At 38.1% G+C, this 21,383-nt stretch overlaps 3 protein-coding genes across 4 annotated transcripts; 1 reads left to right on the top strand and 2 right to left on the bottom strand.

The window, feature by feature from the left end:
- Positions 1 to 9: 9 nt before the first annotated feature.
- LOC145893999 (popeye domain-containing protein 1-B-like) lies at positions 10 to 3,081 on the bottom strand. The gene is made up of 6 exons (XM_082982430.1): positions 2,859 to 3,081; positions 2,176 to 2,377; positions 1,603 to 1,751; positions 1,105 to 1,213; positions 619 to 750; positions 10 to 254 (listed from the first exon to the last, which is right to left on the bottom strand). Exons 1-6 carry the CDS (start codon positions 3,038 to 3,040, stop codon positions 123 to 125), a joined length of 906 nt encoding a protein of 301 aa, XP_082838556.1. The 5' UTR covers positions 3,041 to 3,081; the 3' UTR covers positions 10 to 122.
- Positions 3,082 to 4,342: 1,261 nt separating this feature from the next.
- On the top strand, positions 4,343 to 8,176 carry LOC145893998 (popeye domain-containing protein 3-like). Its single transcript, XM_082982429.1, has 7 exons — positions 4,343 to 4,719; positions 4,929 to 5,060; positions 5,596 to 5,687; positions 5,998 to 6,109; positions 6,633 to 6,744; positions 6,908 to 7,072; positions 7,930 to 8,176. Exons 1-7 carry the CDS (start codon positions 4,363 to 4,365, stop codon positions 8,079 to 8,081), a joined length of 1,122 nt encoding a protein of 373 aa, XP_082838555.1. The 5' UTR covers positions 4,343 to 4,362; the 3' UTR covers positions 8,082 to 8,176.
- Positions 8,177 to 8,486: 310 nt separating this feature from the next.
- On the bottom strand, positions 8,487 to 20,805 carry LOC145893990 (uncharacterized). Of its 2 annotated transcripts, none has more exons than XM_082982420.1 (22): positions 20,515 to 20,805; positions 20,282 to 20,372; positions 20,074 to 20,209; positions 19,355 to 19,690; positions 19,045 to 19,105; positions 18,591 to 18,769; positions 17,449 to 17,574; positions 17,064 to 17,127; positions 16,623 to 16,830; positions 16,026 to 16,104; positions 15,886 to 15,967; positions 15,026 to 15,466; positions 14,431 to 14,656; positions 13,075 to 13,218; positions 12,923 to 13,006; positions 12,593 to 12,673; positions 12,360 to 12,520; positions 11,793 to 11,905; positions 11,189 to 11,350; positions 10,708 to 10,814; positions 10,015 to 10,218; positions 8,487 to 9,317 (listed from the first exon to the last, which is right to left on the bottom strand). In XM_082982420.1, the coding sequence occupies exons 1-22, from the start codon at positions 20,721 to 20,723 to the stop codon at positions 9,063 to 9,065; spliced, it is 3,549 nt and encodes a 1,182-aa protein (XP_082838546.1). In that variant the 5' UTR covers positions 20,724 to 20,805; the 3' UTR covers positions 8,487 to 9,062. The 2 variants fall into 2 exon arrangements, with proteins under 2 accessions (XP_082838546.1, XP_082838547.1); XM_082982421.1 differs by having other exon boundaries at positions 18,729 to 18,769.
- Between the last annotated feature and the right edge of the window lie 578 nt (positions 20,806 to 21,383).

The raw sequence follows: 21,383 nt of genomic DNA, 5'->3' as shown, positions 1-21,383 counted from the left end.
AGGTACAAATGATATATACACGGCTTTATTCACTACAGTTGTAAATCCCACACATGGCTTACATTAATCAACAATATGAGCAACATACAATTCTTTCAAAGGGAGCCAACAGCCTTTAACATCTACTGGTAGATGACGCTTGGATCCTCATGGACAAAACCCTCTCTGATGTCGATAGCAGTCAGGTGTCTTTCCTTGAATTCCCCGTCGGTGTTAAGACCTTTTCTCAATGCGTTCATGGATGTCTGGTAGACCTGTCCACACACAAAGTTGCTTTATTTTTGCGAGCAGTTACACCAACATTTAAAGCAGAGGACAAATGAAACGGTCGGGAATATGTTATACTGAGAAAGTTGTTGTGGCAGATAAAAGTTAGTTTTGAAGATTGATTACCCGTTCATCGCTAGAGTGTTTTGTCTGGCGCGTACTACATGGCATTCTACTCTTCTAACGAACACAATCACCTTTATTGCGTCACAATGTGTTTTGAATGGTAACCGCCCACTATATAAACAAAATTGATCTGCACATGACCCAAAAGTGTCGATGTTTTTTTAACGCACTCGCTCTACGCAATACCAAGCTTAGAATGGTATAAAGCGACAACCAATGTGTCACCTTTTCCATGATGTCCTTTCCCCGGATGTACTCGAAGGCCGCCTCGATTTTCGGGTTGACTTGCATGTAATATTGCAGCTTCTCGCGGTTCCAGCAAAGGTAAAAGCAACGGTCAATCGCCTCAATCGTTACCTGGTTGGAATTAAAACAAAACTGCATAAAATCGTAATCTAATATTGTAATGTAATGACGTTTCAACAACATTTTCAACCATTGGTGGGATTCAAATATTTTAGCATCCGGTTCCCTCATCAGCAGAATACCATGGTAACCGCGTAAATACGGTGCTGTGAAACATACGCTTACACATATGGTTGTTTACAACCGGTTCGTGTTGGTCATTAACTCACAAAGAACCGGCACGGTCTTATTAGTATTGCGCCGGCAAGCTGACGTGTTATACTAATTGTGTAGGGTGTGTAGAATGCGAAAAAAACGCGCAGGCACGACAGACGCATACAGCATCAGCGCAACACAGTAAATTACCTGAAACATTTCCCCTCTCCTGAGCTTGGTCGTGTCCCACTCAACAGAATCGATCATTTGTTTTTCCTTCACATCGTGCAAGAACATCCCCTTGTGAGTCACGCGCATGCTGAACAGTAAGAACAGATTTAAAATCCCGAGACGTTTGACATGAAAATGTCCTTTTGTTGACATAACTGATCTCTCCAATGCTGCGTCGACCAAGCTAATGGAGCTCTGTTTGTGTTATAAGTGCGTACATTGCGGAAATGGGAATTTACCTCAGGAACAATATACGATTTCTATTATAAAGTCAACCCCCAACACCCCCAATAAATTTACACTGTATTCAAAAATAAACTTCAATTATATTGAAATTCTGATGATATTTAATATTCTAGAGTGCACGATGCCGACCGCAAGGAATCGCGACGCGCTCTAGAGTTCAAACCACCCTGATTCACATAACAATGATCCGATTCCACAACCAACAGCATGCACCGGATAAACTGCACCCACCATCCAACCACGAGCATTGAAACTCTCGCTTCCACCGTCGTGTGATTCTCAACGGCGTATTTATCACCCGGATAGATGTTCACCCACTTGCAATTCTGGTGAGTCAACCCTTTGAACTCTCGTCTCGTAATATTGAAGGGTTCGAACACCTGTCGATTTAAAACAATCCCGTGCTGATTTACAATATGACGTCATGTGTGACATCACGTGGACTGCAGAAATGCAGCGATCCGATTCGTTTTAGCTTGCTTGTTTGCTTGTCTAAGTTGGCGACTTGAATGATATTGGTTTAAGAAAGAAGATTTTTGAGAGAGAATTCCGAAAAAGGGCGGATTGATATATTTGCGGACAGCGTTATACAAGTGGCAGAAGTGTTGTAAAATATTGTTAAATTTAATTGATTTCGCATCTTATAACATGTAGTTGAACTTGACGTCTAAGCATGGATGAAATATGTATGCAGTAAAAAGTTCAGAAAAATGTTTTCCGCCCGTAAATTTACACCCGAAACTTCATGTTTCGGATTCCATCCGGCGAGAAAACTTCAAGGAAAGTGAGGATTTTCCCGCCTACCTCCAAATACACATCCTCCAAATCCGCGGGAAAACGGACTTGCCTCATCTGGTAGAAAGCATAGAGAAGTTGCACCAGGTTTTGTACAAGATACACCGAACACCAGATCACGACATCGTACGTACACCAGAACATCACCCCCCACACAATCAGCAACGCGAAGGCGAAAACCAACAGAGATCTCAAGGTGATGACGTAATGCCTGAAAAAAGGGGGGGGGGGTATTTGTTAAAATGTTGCTGCTTCCGTGGGTGACGTCCCCCAAATTTTTGTCACAAAAGATCGAATTTAATATTCTGATGTAAACGTCACGCATTATGAAGTAGATAAAATGATAAATGCTTTGTGGCAAAGAAGATTTAAAGAGGATTATTTCACAACTAACACACAAAAGCAAGTGTAAGAAGAGGTGGAGTTTTAAGGTTTTCGATACTTGGATGACAATAAAAACACACACTGATGCTCAGGAATATTAAACCGAACAGGTTTTATTAAGGGCAGGTATGACGTCATATTTGAACGTCACGGGATGTGAAATAAAAACTACGTGCATGCAAGAATTCGCGCCTCACATGAACGCACAGCGTTTCCAATAGATAATTTCAGATTTATATAAAACCCACACGATCATAATGGAATACGACTATATTTTATTGAGTTTTACCCGGCGTGTGTAGACTTACTTGAAAGACACAGGGACCAGGAAAGCGGCAGCGAACAAAGCCATGCTTGCATGGTAGGTTGGGTTCTGAGCTTTCAACCATTCATTGCACATCCCTGGTAGATACGGAATAACTTCGACCGTCGTCGCAGGGGTTGTGGTGGGATACAGAGATGTGGTGACATAAGGTGATGTACCATTCATGGTGTCCTATATGAGATTGTCTGAAAAGCGTGGCCGGTTTACGATTTTTAAACATTCAAACAATCAAAAATCAACCAGCCCATAATATTTTATTGCTACAAATACTAAGCAGAACAAACAAGTTGAATCGTTTACGACATCATTACAAGATGTCAGGATATCTGTCTTGTTTGGCAGATGTATTGTCTGCATATGAGTACTTGCAGCTAATATCCTTCCTTGCATTATTCCACATCACCTCTGTTTTCAATTTAAATGCTTTTCGCGGCACCTTCCAGCTTGTTACCCCTAAATGTATACCAAACAACCGAGTAATTCTGTTATCTGACTTCCCGCGAAGTTTTACAACTGAGACAGCTCGCTATTGGAACGAATGTGGGAGTTGGTGTCGAACTGCGGAGAGCGCAAGTAACATTGGAAGCAACCTCTCTTAGCCTTTCATCAGTCACGCGGGATTAAACAGCTGCAAAGTTGACGGTATTTTTAACACGGGCGACGAAACCTCCTATCCTTGATTGAATTAATGCAAAGCGCCGCCTGCTTCCCGGGACGCCTGCAAGATAGCAAGAGGGAAAAACTCAACTCATAGTTGCAGCAAGTTGTTCAAGCAGTTTAGCGTCAGTCAATCAGATAGAAAGTTCGAGTTGTTTGGTTCAAGCTCAAGTTTTCTGCACATTTTATCAAGTTACGCTCGAGGTTGTACATTTGGAACTAACAGTCGAATATATTGCGCGAACATTTCAGAAAGTTGAAAGTTACTTTTGTGGTTATTCGGCGTACGATGTTTTATTGATGTAATTTCTGATATAATTCACAATCCATTCAATAACAGTAGAAATTAAAAAACAGTTAAATGGTTTACAAATATAATTAGAAGAATAACTTACTGATTTTACATTTGAGGAAAGGCGACAAACCGAGCGACTATGGCAGGAAATATAGATAAAAACATGACCCCTGACAGGAGCTTGGTCGGGAGCTACGAATTTAGCAGCAAAATTGCATTTACATTTGTGATGTAAACGGAGAAAAACATTTTCCCTGCTTTGTGCAAAGGGACGGAATTGCATTTAAAGTTTTGCTAAATTTATGGCGTTCGGCCTAACGCCTGCCAACCGATTTTGTCCACCACCACAAAACGCTTGATGATTTGGAGGCAGACATTATTTGTTTGTTTTTTCCTATGTGAACTCTGTTATTTTTTTTTGTGAGACGCGCGGCTGCTGCGCTGTTGACCATAGTTTGTATTTCAATCGCGGATGAATTTATTTCCGTTCGAATGCATTTTTTGCATTGCAGGTTCTGAAAGTACGTAACAAACAATGACGTCATCGGGAATCCCCGCCTTTGCTCTGGCGAGGGGTGATAACTACGTGGCATCCACGGTGACGTCACCAAACGAGATGACGACAGCAGCACCGGTGCCGGAAATTCGTGGTGACACGTGGTTGCAGTGTGAGGTTTGGTATCGAACCATGCCTGGATCCTTCTTTCAGTGCTTCTGCGTCTTCCTCTGCCTTGCTTTCATGGGGAGCGGGAAGAATGCGGTGGCCGCCATGTACCTCCACGTCATGTGCGCTTTCGGTTTCTTCTTCTGTGCGATTTGGGCGATCATCGACTCCTGCACTGCGGACGTCGTGGTTTGGAGTTTTCTGATTGTTCTCATCAACGTTTCCCACGTGAGCGGTTTGGGGTTGTCTCGTATTTATACACGGGATAACTTGTTTTAACCAATTTGATATGCATGGATTTTTGTAGGTCAGTTTTAGACGAATTTGTATGAATACATGTAACACTTTATAACATAACAAGAACCTTTTTTGCCATTTTTTAAAAACAAAAAGAGAAAAACTTATTTATGTGCACGTTTGTCTCAATTACGTTTCAGATCGCTTACAACACGTACAGATCCAAACAAACGGAGAAAGTGTTCGTTGGAAAAACTCAGTTAGTTTATCTCCTTCGGTTCGCCCCGTTTGACATTTCCCTGGAGACTTTCGTTGATCTTGTAACTTGCAAGGTGAAAATATAAACCTGACCACTTGGGTTTCACTTTGCTTCTCCAAGTTTTAATAGTTTTGTCACATTGTTTTGAACAAATCAAAGTTGTATTGCGGCCAAAGACAACACTGGAAGTGAAATGCGTAAAATCACGATTCCTAGGTGAGGTTTGAACTTCTGACCTCGGGCATTCGTACAGAACGGGGCAGCTCACCACTCACAGTGGGCAAAGTGCGGCTGATTCGTGTCTAAACGCGGTACATGCCCTTAGAAATTCAAAGGAAGATAATCCTTAAGTCCTGTTTTCGAAAACGGCTGTGTTCATCATCAGTGATAACTAATTGAAAGCACTGATGATCACCACAGTGCTGGTGCTCAAACCTTTGCCAGAAAACGTCCAGCATATTAGCTCTGACTTTCTTATTCGAAGTTTCCAATTCCATGCTTTTCACACCTAAATATCCCACACCATACTTTCTCCAACAAAAGCTGTTTTCATTTAACTTTTCTTGTCCTTTTCTCACAAACAAAACACTAAAGGACAAATATTACAGGGCTGCGAAATGCTCACCCTCTCCAAGGGCCACAATTACTCTGCAGAAGGGAAAACACCTATTGAGAAACTGTCGCTCCTTGTGTCTGGCAGGTGAGCAATAGTGATTGTTTAAATATTTAACTTTATTGGTAACATCGGTTAAATGCCCGACAAAGGAAGAAGAAATCCTGGTAGGGATTTGGAGCCAGGATATCGTGGGTTCGAATCCCGGAGTGATAAAAAAAACTGTGGGATTTTAAATGATTTATGTGTAACCAATAAGCTTTAAAACAAAGTTGGGATTTGGGAATTACGAATAAAGTCCACAAAGAACTTAACGAGGAGACATCCAGCTAGCGTTCATTCACATTAATTATCTCGCACACATTTATCTTCTGCCTGACACGCATTACCCTTTCAGAGTGAGAGTATCACGCGACAACAAGGTTCTGCATTACATCAAAGCGAACGAATTTATCGATTCCCCTGAGTGGCAATCGCTCAAATCGTCCAGCAACAAGTCAACTTACAAGGTTTGTTTGCTTTCTTTATCAATTGGTTTAGCTTTTTCAAAATACTTTGATCACTTGCTCTCGCCTTCTTGAGCTTATGTTGACTAGAATACAAGATAAACGACCAATGCTGTCGTATGTGTATAGCCTATAATTGGTTATTATTTGTTAATCGTGCGAAATAATACGGATTGCAAGAAATGGTCGTGCCTGTGTGTTCGAATGCAAATATTAAAAACTAAAACTAACATACTAGTAGCAGGGCCGAAAAATCGGAAACACAGATATCACAATGCATTCTTGTTGCTGGCTTTACCATGCAGGCATAATTTTCAGTCAATCTAAAGCTCTTCCGGTAAAAGAAGCTATTTTATAAGTCACGTACTTAGTCCCGATGAAGGTCAATTGCATGACGACCGAAACGTCGACATATTAAGTAGTTTCTTTTGCCAGAAGAGGATTGAATCGACCCGAACCCCTTGAATTTATTACACCAGACGCGCAAGCGGTCTTGTTGTAATTCTGGTCATTATGTTACTTGTAGGTCACAATCATGGCTGAGACAGACTGTAAATACATCACCTGGAAACGAAAGCCGCTTCTCTCATTGCTCGCAAAACGCAAACGACTGGAAACACTGATGAGTCACATGATTGGTTTGTTTGTAGCTATAGCAACGACGTACATTTGAATTTCTTTAAGTTCAGGATCACGTGTTTAACTCCTTACTTTAAAGTTGGATCAAACTCGAATGACCCCCAAACATTTGATTCTTATGTTCGCAATGAATAAAGACCGAACATCCTCCATATTCGACAGGTCGTGATATTGTGAACAAACTCTACCAACTCAACAACACACAGTTCAATCAGAGAGGATTCCGTTATGACATCAGACTGCCCCTTGTTATGTCACTGCGCGATGACGTCATGGAGCGGGAAAAGCGCAAGAAAGATGTTTCGATGGGGTTGGAAAGTCCTGCAGGTACAGCGGGGTGATATCAAATTTGATTTATGACGTCATGCGTCATTTGACACGTCATTGTTTCAGTTGATGTTACGTCATCACAACCGTCACCATCTTTATCATCATGAAATGACGACATATATTGTTTGTTTGTGTTTGAGTCAACCTTTTTATGTGTGCTGGTGTTAGATAGTGTGAGTAGTGTCATCAATGCATAAACTTATCTTCAGTAAAGTAACAGTGGTTTTTTAATAACAAGAAAAAAGTTTGTCACAAGGTAAATCAATTTGTCAGCTTCTGTGAAAATGATACAATAAAAGTAAAAAAAGTGATTCGCTACTTTATTTATATCTCTCGTTTGCAAAGCAGAGATGTCAAATTATGATGTATCGCATGTCACGCTCATTTTCATTTCCAAACATACTATCACGATATATACCTCATTCCCCCATATATATCTGCTGTGAAATTCATTGGGAAGAAGTTTTTTTTGTTTGTATAATCACAACTTCAACTTAACAAACTTTCATAACTTGCGGATAAATAATTGTTCCACAACAAGTTTTTCCGTTTATCCCACAGGAAGAAATCGTGATTCATCTTAAATCCTGGTGTAACTTTTAGTAAAGTATCACATCAAATTTAGTTGCTGTGGCTTTGTAATTCCTTATGCTAAACGCATTTAAACGCATTCAGTCACCGGTTCAACATGGTTCACGATCACACTAATGTAATTAGCCGAGGTATAAAGGGATTCACTTTGACCGACAACAGCTGCATGAAACCATCGCTTGCCAAGACAGCCGTCCTTCACTCCATCCATTGCCTGCGTCACAATCAATTAAATAGCAACTTCAAATGCAATTGTGACGTAGGGCGACGTCATAAGAAGCTCGGCAAGACAGCCTCTGAGCACTACAGTGCGCTATTCGCCCGTAGAATGTCACAGAGGCTGGGTTTGCTAAACAAAATGAGAGACCGCAAATCCGGCGAGCCTGGAACAGCGGCTGTGCAGAAAGAAGATTAGATTGCTTGCTTGTGTGTTCAATAAAGACGTGTTTAAAATGTAAAATTTTGTGATCACTTGATGTGGCGGATGTTTCAAAAAACCATAAACAAATCATACCCTATTAAAATATTTAAAGACCTGTTTTTTTGGGTAGCATAAAGCAGAAAATTTGTAAGAAACTGATACAATTACATATCTAAGGCGTTAAGGACGGTAGAGCGGACATACAGGAGCATATTTTTGGTGCAGTATTTTCGGTAGGAAACCTTATCAGTGACACCAAATTCTCCGCTTCGTCGAATGCCAGCTCCAAAGATATGATTGATAACACAAGGGCTTGTGGTAACCAGCGGATACAATTACATATTAACGTCTCTTTGCAAAGTACCTGCCTTCCATAACTTACTTAAGAAATAGTTTCACATAGTACGATTTATTCCAAGTAAAACCCGTCAGAAAATATATGTCAAGTACAAAGGCACCGTCAATAAAACAATGATCACGTGACAACAAGGTCAAATAAGGTAACAAAAATCCTAACGCAAAGTCAACTGGCTTAGAGCTAAAAGACAAACACACCGTTATGCCTCTGGTAAAAAAGCACCATAACACCAACAACAAAAAAACGTCGTAAAGAATGAAATCATTTCCACAATTGCTCGTTTAAGAGAAAAATTCTCACAGATACAGTGGGGGTATTGATAAAGTGGCAGGCGTATCAAGGCTTAAAACCCAACGGAACTTTATGAGAAATTTGGCAATAACAACAAACGACCCTTACTTCCTCTCCATCAGGTACTTCCGTTTGATTTTGTGACGTAACAACGTCGCCCGGCAGTGCAACAAACTATTACGTCACAATTAAATCGAGAAAACGATCATAAAACAAGTAAAGCGTTTAAATATATGCAAAAATATAGAAACAAGTTTTTTTGTATATAAATATCACCACGAAGGGCCAGCCTTCAGGTCGTAAGTAACGCAAAAGGGAAACCACCGTCAAACGTACGCGGGATCGATGGACGAAACTCGGCCGCTGTCGCGCGTGTCCATGTCGTCATAGTAACCGGAGGACTGGGCGCGCCCATCTTCGTCAAAAAAACGCCGAAAAGTGAATTCAAAAAACGCGTGTTCGCCAGGACCCAGTTTCATGGTGCCATTGTTGAGGGTGTTCGCGCACTTTCCCAAGTTCAGCGTGCTGTTCTCGCCACTAGGTGGCAGGTCGAAGTTCGACGTGTCCTCCGAGAACTTGATCTGAAGAAAAAAAACAAGTCTGTGTAATCACTGTTTCAACATAGAAATTCTGCTTGGGAAACTAATTTTTTGACACACGAGTTCAAGCTTTCAAACCCCAGTCATAGAAACTATGTCAATCCTTGAACCACAACGTTTGTTACATAAGTGAACCAAACCAAATCATTAGCACTATTTTTTGTTAACTAACTATCTATGTTGGGTGACTTTTCCATCCTCACTTCAGTGCTGGGTTTGCGAATACTTCATAATGTGACACAAATAATTTTTTCACTGCATCGCATCCTCAATAAGAGCTTGACAAGCTGTTTCACTGCCAGTTTTTTCTTGTGGCAAAACCCCTCACTCAATAACTGTGAATGCAACCTTTGCAAACTATTGTGTGACAACATAGCCAAAAAAAGACTTATTTGAAACCTGTCAAAACTTTGTGAATCTTGTTGTTTGCGTCTTTACTGTGGTCGCCTTTACTGGAATAATCTAAACAACTCAATTTTTGTCACAAGTAGCTTAACATCTTGAAGTTCACTTTGACATATCTACTTTAGTCTAAATCAACTAATTTTGCAGACGTAAGTTGAGTAGTCGTTCAAACAGCTATGGTTGTATGACCTTTTTACGCTCACACATTCTAACACAAGGAAAATTTGTTTATAATCTTCTCCAAAAAATGGCAAACATTCCTACAACTGCGTACCTCGGGTACGTAGGGTGCCTCCAACTGCCGTAAAGTGTTCCAGTTGATTCCAGCAAAAAAATCATGTTGTTTAACATCAGCGGCACCACCCTTGCAACCCAAGCGCTCATGCTGGTCGCAACACAGTCGTAATATGATGTCTACGGTGCTCCGGTGCAATCTCGAGCAGGATGGTATTTTTAAATGTTGTTTGAAATTGATCACCTACAAACAATCAGTTTTGCATAAATGTTTCAAGGTAGGTGCAAAATAGTTGGGAGCTGAAAATCAAATAATTTTGCTGAAAATAGACCAAAAGCTTGGCATAAGCACTTGTTGAAACGTTTTTAAAAAAAAAAACATGTCAATGTTTTCAACATTATAGGCCAGTCTCCTTATTCTCAGAATTATGAGTAGATCTGCAAGTAGTGTTCCTAAATTTGAGCCTATTATCTTGATATAAATGTGAAACTATAAATGCCAAAGCTAGGAACCTGCTAATTTGCATTTATATCAATGCAAACTGTGTTTAACATCACTACAGTTGCAATATTACCATGCTAATCAGCAGATTCTTAGCTTCATCAAATCAATTCAGTAAAAAAAAAACATTAATTTAGACTCACAAATGCTTGCGACAATCATTGAACCATTTCTTACACTCAGTGATTTATGAGTTTTAATTCAATCGAAAGTAAACAAATGTTGGGGTACCTTCATTTGTGTTTCAGCTGGGTTATTTGAGTGGAATGGTGGACATCCAACCACCATTTCGTACAGAATCACACCCACACTCCACCAATCACACAGCTGGTTGTAACCTAAAAAGCAACACAGACCATACATTAAAATGTGAATATGTAGTCCAGTAGTCTAGTTGTACTTTGTTATCCTTATCAAAAATGTGGTTTAGGTTTTCTGGCATCCATTTGGATAAAGTGATCCACAGCTGCAACCATTTTACCTCTGACATTATTTATTCAGGAATCATTGCACACCAGGATTCAGCAAATACACTTTCTCAAAGGTTTATATAAAGAATGCCTGAATTAAATGCAGGAATTGGCTCAGCGAGTGCTGAATTACCTTTGATTAAAATTTTCCACTAATCCTTTTAACCAAATTTGACAAATTACAGAAAAATTGATAAACTTTAAACTCAAATGTAGAAATAATATAAAAAATGTTCGACTACCTTCTCTCAGTAAAACCTCAGGAGCTATGTAGTTTGGTGTTCCAACAAGAGATCTCGCTACTTGTCTGTTAGCTTCCTGTAACCTCCGTCGGTGGAGAGGTTTCATCGGGGCTCCGTCCCACTCATAACTAAGGTCCATGCTGTCTTCACGGGCATGACCATCTTATAAAACATCAAGTTGTTTACCAGGAGGTTTTAGAAAGGTTTTTACGACAATTTTCACTTACAGCTATACAGTAAAACAAAGAGAAAATGACAGATATGCACATGTTTGACTTGTAACAAATATATAATCATTGATAAATGTGCCATTTTCATTTCAATTTAAGAATATGCAGAGATTTATATGCAGGGTTGACATATCATCCTTATTTCAAGATTTTTTCCAAAAAATTTTAAACACCAGCTTTTTTTATGTAAGTATGACAGTGCTGCGATGATATTATGGCTTTAAAACCATTGCAGTATGTGGGAAACGCAACTGTTTGAAAGGCAATCACAGACCAGTAATTTTATTAACTTTTACTACCAAAGCTTTCCAAGTTAAAATATTTAATCAGCTGTGAATTGAACAAACTTTGTACCCCATAAAAACTGAACAAACCTCTTTGGTAGTATTTCGAATCGTGAGTCCATCGGAATCCAGTACACAAACCAAAGTCAGTTAACTTGATGTGGCCATCACGATCTATCAGGATATTATCAGGCTTGATGTCTCTGCAAAGTGCAAAAAGAATCGTTGTTTGTGCTTGAAAGATAATCGCAAGTTTTTGCGCATGTTGTATGTTTTTAATTGTTTAAATTATTATTTTTTATTTCTATTGACATTCAGTGCTTTAGCAGCGACACAACAAAATTTTATTTAAAATATACATGGTTACTTTAATCTAAGAAATTCTTGCCAGTTGATTTTGGAAAACGTTCCCCATTCTATTGCAATCACATATGTTGATTTCTACCTCATATACTTTATCACAAGCATAGAAACGTTTATTCCTGGTCAAAAATTGCAAGCTTTCTGACTAGGAACAAATATATTTCGCTTTAAATAGAATCTTTAGTGCCGTATTTAAATGGATTTGTATTCTAAACATGTGGAGTAAATATATCATTTCATCAAAAACATAGTTTTCGATGTTGCCATGCATAGCTTTCTAGCAGAAAGTATTACCTGTGAATGAACCCCATCTTATGAACGCTTTCCAGGGCCAGTGTGAGCTCTGCTGTGTAAAACCGTGCAAGTGTTTCCGGGAAAATTTCTTTCTTGATCAACAAACTCATCATGTCGCCCCCAGGGATGTAGTCCATCACAAAGTATAGATTTTCTTTATCCTAAAACAAACAAAGCATTTGTTCAGTTACACAATCCCGATTAAGCTACTTGGGGTTAATTCCTCATTATACCTGGAAGGTGTAGTAAAGCTTTACAACCCAGTCATTGTCAGCTTCAGCCAGGATATCCCGTTCAGCCTTAACATGGGCAACCTGAAAATTAAACCATGGCATATTTTTACACGAAGTTGAATGTGACACGACCAGATTGTAACAGAATTGTTGGGTGGAAAAGTATTGGAGCATTTTCATGATGCTCTTAGACAATAATTGATCAAATTAACACTTTGGATTGTATTTGCAGACCGCAGCAAAACTGAGTTATTGGGGAATTTTAAACATTATCAGGTACAAAAATACTTTTGCAAAGTGAAAACGTCAATAAAATAAAACACAGCTAACCTGGTTCCTCTTGAGAACATCTTTCTTTTCAAGGAACTTTATGGCATATAATTTGTTGCTCGCTTTGTTTTTGGCCAGCATAACCTGAATAACAAGTGTTTCAGTCATATAACAGCTGAGCATACAAGATGGAAGTTCTAAAATACACAGACCTTTCCAAAAGCACCGTGTCCAATCTTTTTAATCATCTGGAACATTTCCAAATCTATTTTTGCTCTCTTCAAGCGAATGTAGTTGGATTCTTTCTTGAACAACATTTTCCTCATTTCCGATTTCGTGTCTTCTGGAAGGCTGAACTGCAACCAATGGACAAACACGATAATGCCTTGAACTAAATACTACCACTGTATGACTACTATATTCAATGGTGTATTTAGTTCTGCATTATTGCATTGGTGATGGATATAAACAAATTCAATGCTAACTAAAAATTTACAATCTAATTCACTTGAGTGCAAAAATATCTGGAGTTTAAATAGCAAGCCAAAGCTAAAATGCTGTTGATCATATTAAGCTAGTAAACGTTTCGCATTCTTACTGGGTTCATGATCAATTCACTTGAATTCAACAAACTAATTTGTGTGTATGTGTGTTTTTTTCTAGCAACTAAGTATATGGACTGCATGGGAGAATAAAATGATAAACTCGAGGTAAGAAAATTGCTGTAAACCATGGCAAGATTTTAAAATATTTTATACATTTTGTGTAACATTAAAGTGTTAAATTTGGTCAAAAAAATTATGTTAAAACTTGGATGCACACCAAAAAACACCAAAATATTTTTAGCAATATGCTGACTGCATCAATCTTTTTCAGGCTTTTTAACATTATATATACACACGACACATGTATATATACCATATTTAAATACACACGTGTATATATACCATATTTAAATCATAATTTTGAAGGTCAAAGTTTCAAGTTATGGTGCAACTGGAGTCATACTGGGTCAGACATACCTCCCATTGTTATATGGGAGTTGGGTTACAGAAACAAACGGAAAGAATCTGATCTGGAGATACCTAAAGTCTGTCCATAATATAGTCTGACTGCAGTAGCAAAAATGTTCAAAGGTCAAAAACTTTTGAAAACAAAACATTTCTGCAGTAATCTGATTACAGATTTTCTTTAAAAAAGCAGACAAATTTACTTGACAAATTAGACCTACACTGTGGTATACAACACAGAATAATAAAACCTTAAATTAGACCTACACGGTGGTGACACAGAATAATAAAACCTTTTTTTTTAGGAAACTACTAAAAAAAAACTTCAGTGTAGCAAGATTGTAAGAGAAGAATGCATTTTATTGGCAATATTGTCCATAGTCGAACCAAGCTGCACTGATGAAGCCTTTTTAGTCAAAACAGTGACCATCGGTATGCAGTTCACAGAATTCATATAATTGGCTTAATGCTTATTCATATAACTTATTACTGTTTGGCATCATACACACAATGCAGTATGTACAATACAATTTATTAAACATAAAACACACATCTTACTTTGGTCATTTCTTTTTCCAATTGCCATCTTCTACCTGTGCGAGCTTTGTGACCCTTAATGACGTTCTCAATGTGTTGTTCCATGTAGAACTTGTATGCTTCGGGCGAGTACTTTTTAACTCTGCGCGTTCTGGTCGGTAAAGGTGGAAGTTTGGGTTCTTCACTTGCTTCCGGATTCATTTCTTCCTCCCAATCAGAGTCTGTTCCATCCTGGTTGTTCATCAACCTACAGTAATATTTGTACACAATGAAACAACGGAAAGCACACAAACCTGAAAACATTACAGCTAAAACATTCAAACTTTACAATCCAGGCAGCGCTTTATTAGTTTGTCTATATTTTAAATCTATCCCTAATATTTGTTGATAATTTTACATTACAGATGTGACCACATGGCACAAAAACAAAATTTATGGTTCTTGCAGTTTATAATCCGCCTTCCAGATACAGGGAAATCAATGCTGCTAAATTTAAAAAAAATCTAAGAACACAAAGATGTATTACAGCCGAAACGTCAATAAAATAATGTTTAAATGCGCTGGAAAGTTCCGCAGAAATAAAAAACATATTTTCACAACTTGAAGCTACACTCACCTTGCTTGTGGGTTTGCCGTTTCTTTCTTTAAACCACGACGGACAGGCACCGGAGATGTGTTGATAATAGGTTTCTCAACAGGAGCATCGACTCGAAACATGGGAGCCTGCTCCTGACTTGAATCGGAATGCACAGAATTGTCCGACCAACGGTTGGGTTGTTTTGAGCTGGGTGCAGCCGAAAACGACCCCGAGTGTCGTTTGTTCGTAACCTTGGCAGCTCTCTTCACATTATCCAAGTCTTTGCCAGTCGGCCTTCGCATGACAACTTTCTTCTCGACAGCTTCAATGTAAGCATCTGCGACTGTAGAGGACGGACTTGGAGCTCCACCACGAGGTTTTGTTGATGATTTTTTGGCAACATTGATGTCGAGCGACAGCTTCGGTGATGTTGCAGGTATTTGTGATGAAAGGTTGTGTTCGTTATATGGCGGAGGATCCCTGAAACATAACACAATTATTTGCAACCCAATGTAACAAAACCATAAACAGCACACATTAAACCAATTTGCAATGGTTAATAAAGAGTATTTTTATTCCATGCATGTAATACAAACAGGATCCAATTAACTTGGAAATCATATTTAATGCATACCACACGCATTATACAATAGTTGTAGTGATTTGAAGTCTCATATCATCTGAACATCAGAGATTTAGGCACCAATATGCAAACTTTTGGAAGCTATATGTTGTATGTTCACTTGAAAGTGCAACACAACAAACATCAAATTGAGCGATGATTACTCATGTGGGACAAGCCTGAATTCAGATGTTAATAGTTGGACAAGGGAGACAGTTTCATATTTAAATAATGACAGCTCATGGAAAGTAAATATGCGTTGTCCTAAAAATTGTACCTTTTCTGTGTAGTAGACTTCACTTGGTACTGCTTTTCAGAATAGTGTTGGGCTTGTGAATGGTGACTCCCATAAGCAGTATCTGCAAAGAAAGTGGCTTACATTATCTCTGTTGTAACTTATCATACCATAATCCATACCCATTGCTGCTTCATTGACCAAGTGGTTTTGGATCACAGACTGCTTCATGTCGCCTCCTGGCTGTGCTGGTCTGGATAACTGAAAACAAAAAATTATTATCAGACTTTCTTGTTTTAAAACACAGCTTTTTTCATTATTATTTATTTTACAGCTGAGCTTCAACCAGATCAGCGCTCTTCAACCTGCGTCATGGAAACCTTGATATTGTGAAACCCAAATTCAAAAAAAAACAATGAAAACCTGTTCTACACAAAGAAAAACATATATTTTTCACTAACAAGCTCTTGACACATTAATGCATAGTTGCATAGTAGCATAATAGTTAAAACAGAATATTTCAGTGTAACGCAGTAGTATTTAACGTTGTGAATGTCATGATATAATGAGTTGTATAAACTCCCCCCGAGAGTGCTTCCCGAGCTACTGAAAAACCCAGGTTGAAGAGTTCTTAAATGTAATGTGTGATAAACAACTGTGCACAGAACAGGGAATAGTATGAGTTTGAACAATTAACCACAGACTAACATGCTGACGCCAAATTACTGCGTGGCAAAAAATTATTGTTATGTACAGTTACCATTTATTATTTGTTTTACCTGATGATAGGAAGGGGGAGGTTGTCTAACTCCATTGTTCTGATCGTTATCCATCATTGCAACGTATCCATTCCTTGTATTATGAACATCCACGTTTTGCTGGACGTACATCGGGGATGTATATTGTGAAGGGTGGCCAATATCATGTGGAGGGATGTTACCCATTAGGGCACTGTTGATTGCAGAAGATGCACAATCTGCTCTAATCCTGCAGCAAGGATTTTTGCATCAAATTTATTTTTTATAATAGGCAACATTTAAAAACCTGAATTTAGTGAAATAAAAAAAAAGTGTAACACAAAAACATTTTTAACCTTCAAAGAAAATTAATAGGTATATATATACAACAGACAATAGATTGCACGCACTGCTATACGGCAACATGTAGACCTGACCAGCCTGAAGAAAAGTAAATTGTGACAATAAGGAAGTCATACTCACACATCATGTTGTGATTGCAGCAATTCAGGATGTCCCTCCATATGAGGTTGAGGTGGCGTGGGAGCTAATGGCAAAAAAATTAAAATGGGTAAGTCAGTTGTGAGTTGGTAAACTTGACCAATTGACACATGTTGTTCTCATGACAAATTTGATTGCAACAGTTATTTTTTAACAAGAAAGAAAAAGAAAAATTGTTAATTTTCAGTGTTGATGTGAATAATTGACTACAAATCATATGGTCCAAGACACAAAGTTATGAAATTTGTTTCAAATAATAAGTGCATGTCAGTGACAAACAATGGAAGGCAATGTTTTGGCAAATGCATGCACAAAAAACTTAGTAATTATACTTTGTGTCGCACTGTTGCTTACATATATAACTTACTGTATGAGTTTGGTTGGGTGAATTTCATGAACCTTTGTGCTGTAGAATAACTGGGCAAATGCCTGGATGGATTGACCTGGCTTGATTGACCATTATTATGATAGAAAGGACTGTTTGCTGTTGACCCTGTTGCATGACAATAAGTAATTGATTACGCTTTGCATAAAACAAGACAACAAACTCTCTCCATTGCGCAAACATATCAGATGGTTTAATCTGATATGCAAAGCCCTTCAAGCCAACGCCAAGCCTGTTATGCATTTTGTCACTTGAAAGTGTGAGCCAAAATTATGCTTCCCTAAATTACAAGCTGCGCAAAAGCAACATTGGAAATAAAATTTCAAGAAATGCTGAGGCAGTGGTTCTCAAACTGTGGTACGAGGGCTTTTCAAGTGGCACGCGATTTAGTCTACTCTATACAATTTGCCGCACTTTGCAGAAGCCAAAACCGCTGCAAATACATGATGTCGGTTTTCTTTATTGTGTATTTGTGACGCAATAGTATCAACATGAAATTGTTGCACTGTTGAAGTAATTCTGACATTGTGTATTCAACTGTGCAACAATTTCACGTTGATACTGTTGCGTCACAAATGCACAATAAAGAAAAACAAGCAACTGGTGATATTGGCTAAATTGTTATTCATTGGTGTTATGTCATAACAGTTATGGTATAGTAATACGGTGGTACGCAGTGCATTAAAAAACAAATGAGCGGTACGTGATTGGAAAAAGTTTGAGAAACACTGTGCTAAGGAAATGTTGGAATTTTGGTCTAGAATAGGGGGGTGGGTAAACGGACAAGAAATTATGACAAAAAATTGACAATGGAATACATAAGTAAAATAATACAAACACTGTTTACATTACAGTATATAAATGAACCTATTCACAATAATTAATATTTAAATACTATAACTGAAAAGCAAAAAACGTTTGATAAAATTGCACTAGGCTGCGATACGAACAATTTTCTGAGAGACAGTAATTTATATCAACCCTAGTTTGATGGCAGGAAAAAACAAACAGGTCAAATTTGACAGCAGTTTGCCCATATTTGTGTGGAAAGTTGCTAATATGCCAGGAATCACAAGCATGCAAATTATTAAGCTGTTAAATTAGAAGAGAAATTATTGGGAAACCTTTAATTATTGGTTGGTGCGCTGTGACTTCAGATATACCAGATTTGTGGATTTCATGCAAACTGTCCACATGTGCTGTTGCCATGCCTGCTGGATTGCCACCTGGCGACATGCGCTTAACCATTTTTTGGACATGACCTTGTTTAACCACCATTTCACTGGAGTCACCAGCATCAGATCTACAAAATAGGAATTATGTAAAATATCTAGTAAGTCTGGGCCGGTCATGGTTATAACAGTGATTCCCAACCACAAAGCAAGGGGAAATTTAATAAATTTTGGAAAAGAATTTCAGCAAAAAGAATCCAAAGCAAACTTTGAAAATTTCCAAATTTTTTCTGTATATTGTGGTGTTATATGAGGCTCTGGGACTGCATGGACTTAATTTACATATCACAGCTATAAGTTTACTCGCAATCCAAACAAATATATGCACTGAAGCAACAATATTTACCTGTCTTGGGTATAGTGGTTTGAAGGCACACCTTCTTTAACATGATAAACTGTTTGCTGGCCTATAAAGAGACAAATACAGTCAAAAACAACAAATTTTCTGTTAGGATTTCATATAAATGGGCAATTCAGACGAAAACCAAACTAAAATCTAACTTAAAATGAAAACAAAAACACATGCAGTAATAACTCATAATCTCCCAAAAGATAAGACATTACACAGTTTCAGCAAAAATAATATTTTTAAACAGGTATATATATACATATATATATATCCCAAACAAATTAAATTTAAGCACAGAGTCACCAACCTGACAATCCAATATCAGAAGTTTGTGGTGAAAAGGAGCCACTATGTCGATCAGCGTGTGTCATTCCAGGATAACTTGGAGGCTTAGTTGTCGGAATTTTATCCAAACCCTTTTCAGAGGCAAACTGTCTGGGATAGTTATTGTAATTTTGATCCATGTAAAGCTGCTTAGGGACTTGGGCAGGTTTTGTCTCGTAGTAGGCCCCCGGATGCATCCTGACTGCGCTTGATGGTGGCGGACTCTCTGCTCGACTACTTGCACCATCTGGACTTCCACGCACGGCCAGGGATTCATGGGAGCCGTACATAAAACGATGGCGCATTACTTGATTGATATCTGAACAACATTTTACCATTGATATAATGTAGCATTGCTGCACTGCCGTAGGATAAGACAATGCTAGGGGTGCCAACGTTTACAACTGATGTTACTTGCAGAGGGTTTGCAAATGAAAGTTAAATAAACACGGGCAAACCTGTTGTGAGTAAAGTTAAATATAGCTTTTATATTGCTTTAAGTACAGTTAGACACCTTTAAACTAAACCATGATCATTACAAACCCACACTATCTGACATAACCAGAAACATACATCACTAATTCTTAAATTCATTAATCCATATATCCTGATAAACCAACATCATATAGCTCTAAGTAGTTCAGACGAATAAGGTTTGAAACTGTTACAACTTTGGAAAAGTCAAACTTTTACACTGCTGACCTGGAGGAGGTTGGGTGTACAAATGATTGGGGGGTATCTGCCCTTCTTGTTGCATTTTCCGATGCAAAATATTCATCAAAATCTCTCTTGCAGCTTCAACACTTTTAGTTCCTTGCAAGGCTTTGGTAGCGGTGTCCTGTGACACAAAGTTGAAGTAAAATTTTTTTGAAGGAAAAACAAAATGAATAATAAAGGAAAAAGTCATTACTTTGTCCACTTGCATTTCCTGCATGAGCTTTCTGACATGCTTTTGTTGGTCCAGATCATTGCGAATTTGCTGCATCTTCGCTTTAGTGGAGCTTCACATGTATTTTAAGAATAGTTTTTTTGATGTATTTTCATAAAGGTTAAAAAATAGTTTTTACTGGAGGTAAATAATTAGTAAATGTATTTTAGCTAACTGTTAATATTTATTAATGACTTGCTGTGACGACAACTGACCTGTTTGCTGATGTTGAGATATCGGAGGCTTCAGATTCTGTCAAGCTGTAGCGCTTCATTTTCTTGTCATTACTTAAATTAACTCTCATGAACTCCTTATGCAGCTCTGGCATGCCAGCTGCTCTGGACTGCTGCATATTTGGGAAAGATACAGGCCTTGGTGATCGCCCTCTTGATGAATCGCTTGCCGATGAATCTGCACGCCTCATTTTAACACTTGGTACCAACACAAATAGTGATGTTTTGTGTCATAAAACTACATTACGGAAACACAAACCTAACTTTAACAAAAGAACTGCAAGACAAGCTGTTTAGTCCCCAAATAACGAGTTTATTAAAAAGCATTTAGTTGCAAAGCATCCATCAAAGCTTAATCAGCAATTCTAACCATAACGTTTAAACGTAACAAATCAACCTAGTATTCCTTGTATGATCGTTATTATGTGAAAAAGATTGGCAATATCCAAAAAAATATTCAGTATACTGTAAAAAATTCGAAGCTTGCAAATCAAATAAAAACTTCACAATAACACTGAAAAAAAGCTAAACTTTAAAACGCTACTTTTCCTATTGCTAATATTTCCCGAGCGAACAACAAAGTAAAAAACAAACAAGAAAGGAATTCCAATAACGTTTCGCGATGCACAAACTAACCGAGCAACGTCCAATCGATAAAATGCAACAAGTGATTTCTATGGTAAAACAGATTTAGGAATACCAAAAAATAGGCGTACACCCTTGACTTAAACTCATTTCCATGGCTCAGAACTCATTTTCGTTAACCACGAATTCCTCAATTAATTTGTAATATGTCAAAACTTTTTTTTTTATTTTGATAAGAGTCGTACAACCAAAAAAATTGATGCACA

The sequence above is a fragment of the Ascidia mentula genome, chromosome 3 (genome assembly GCF_947561715.1).
Source record: "Ascidia mentula chromosome 3, kaAscMent1.1, whole genome shotgun sequence".
Taxonomy (NCBI): domain Eukaryota; kingdom Metazoa; phylum Chordata; class Ascidiacea; order Phlebobranchia; family Ascidiidae; genus Ascidia; species Ascidia mentula.
Note: the sequence above shows the minus strand (reverse complement) of the source record. Positions and strands in the feature narration are given on the sequence as shown.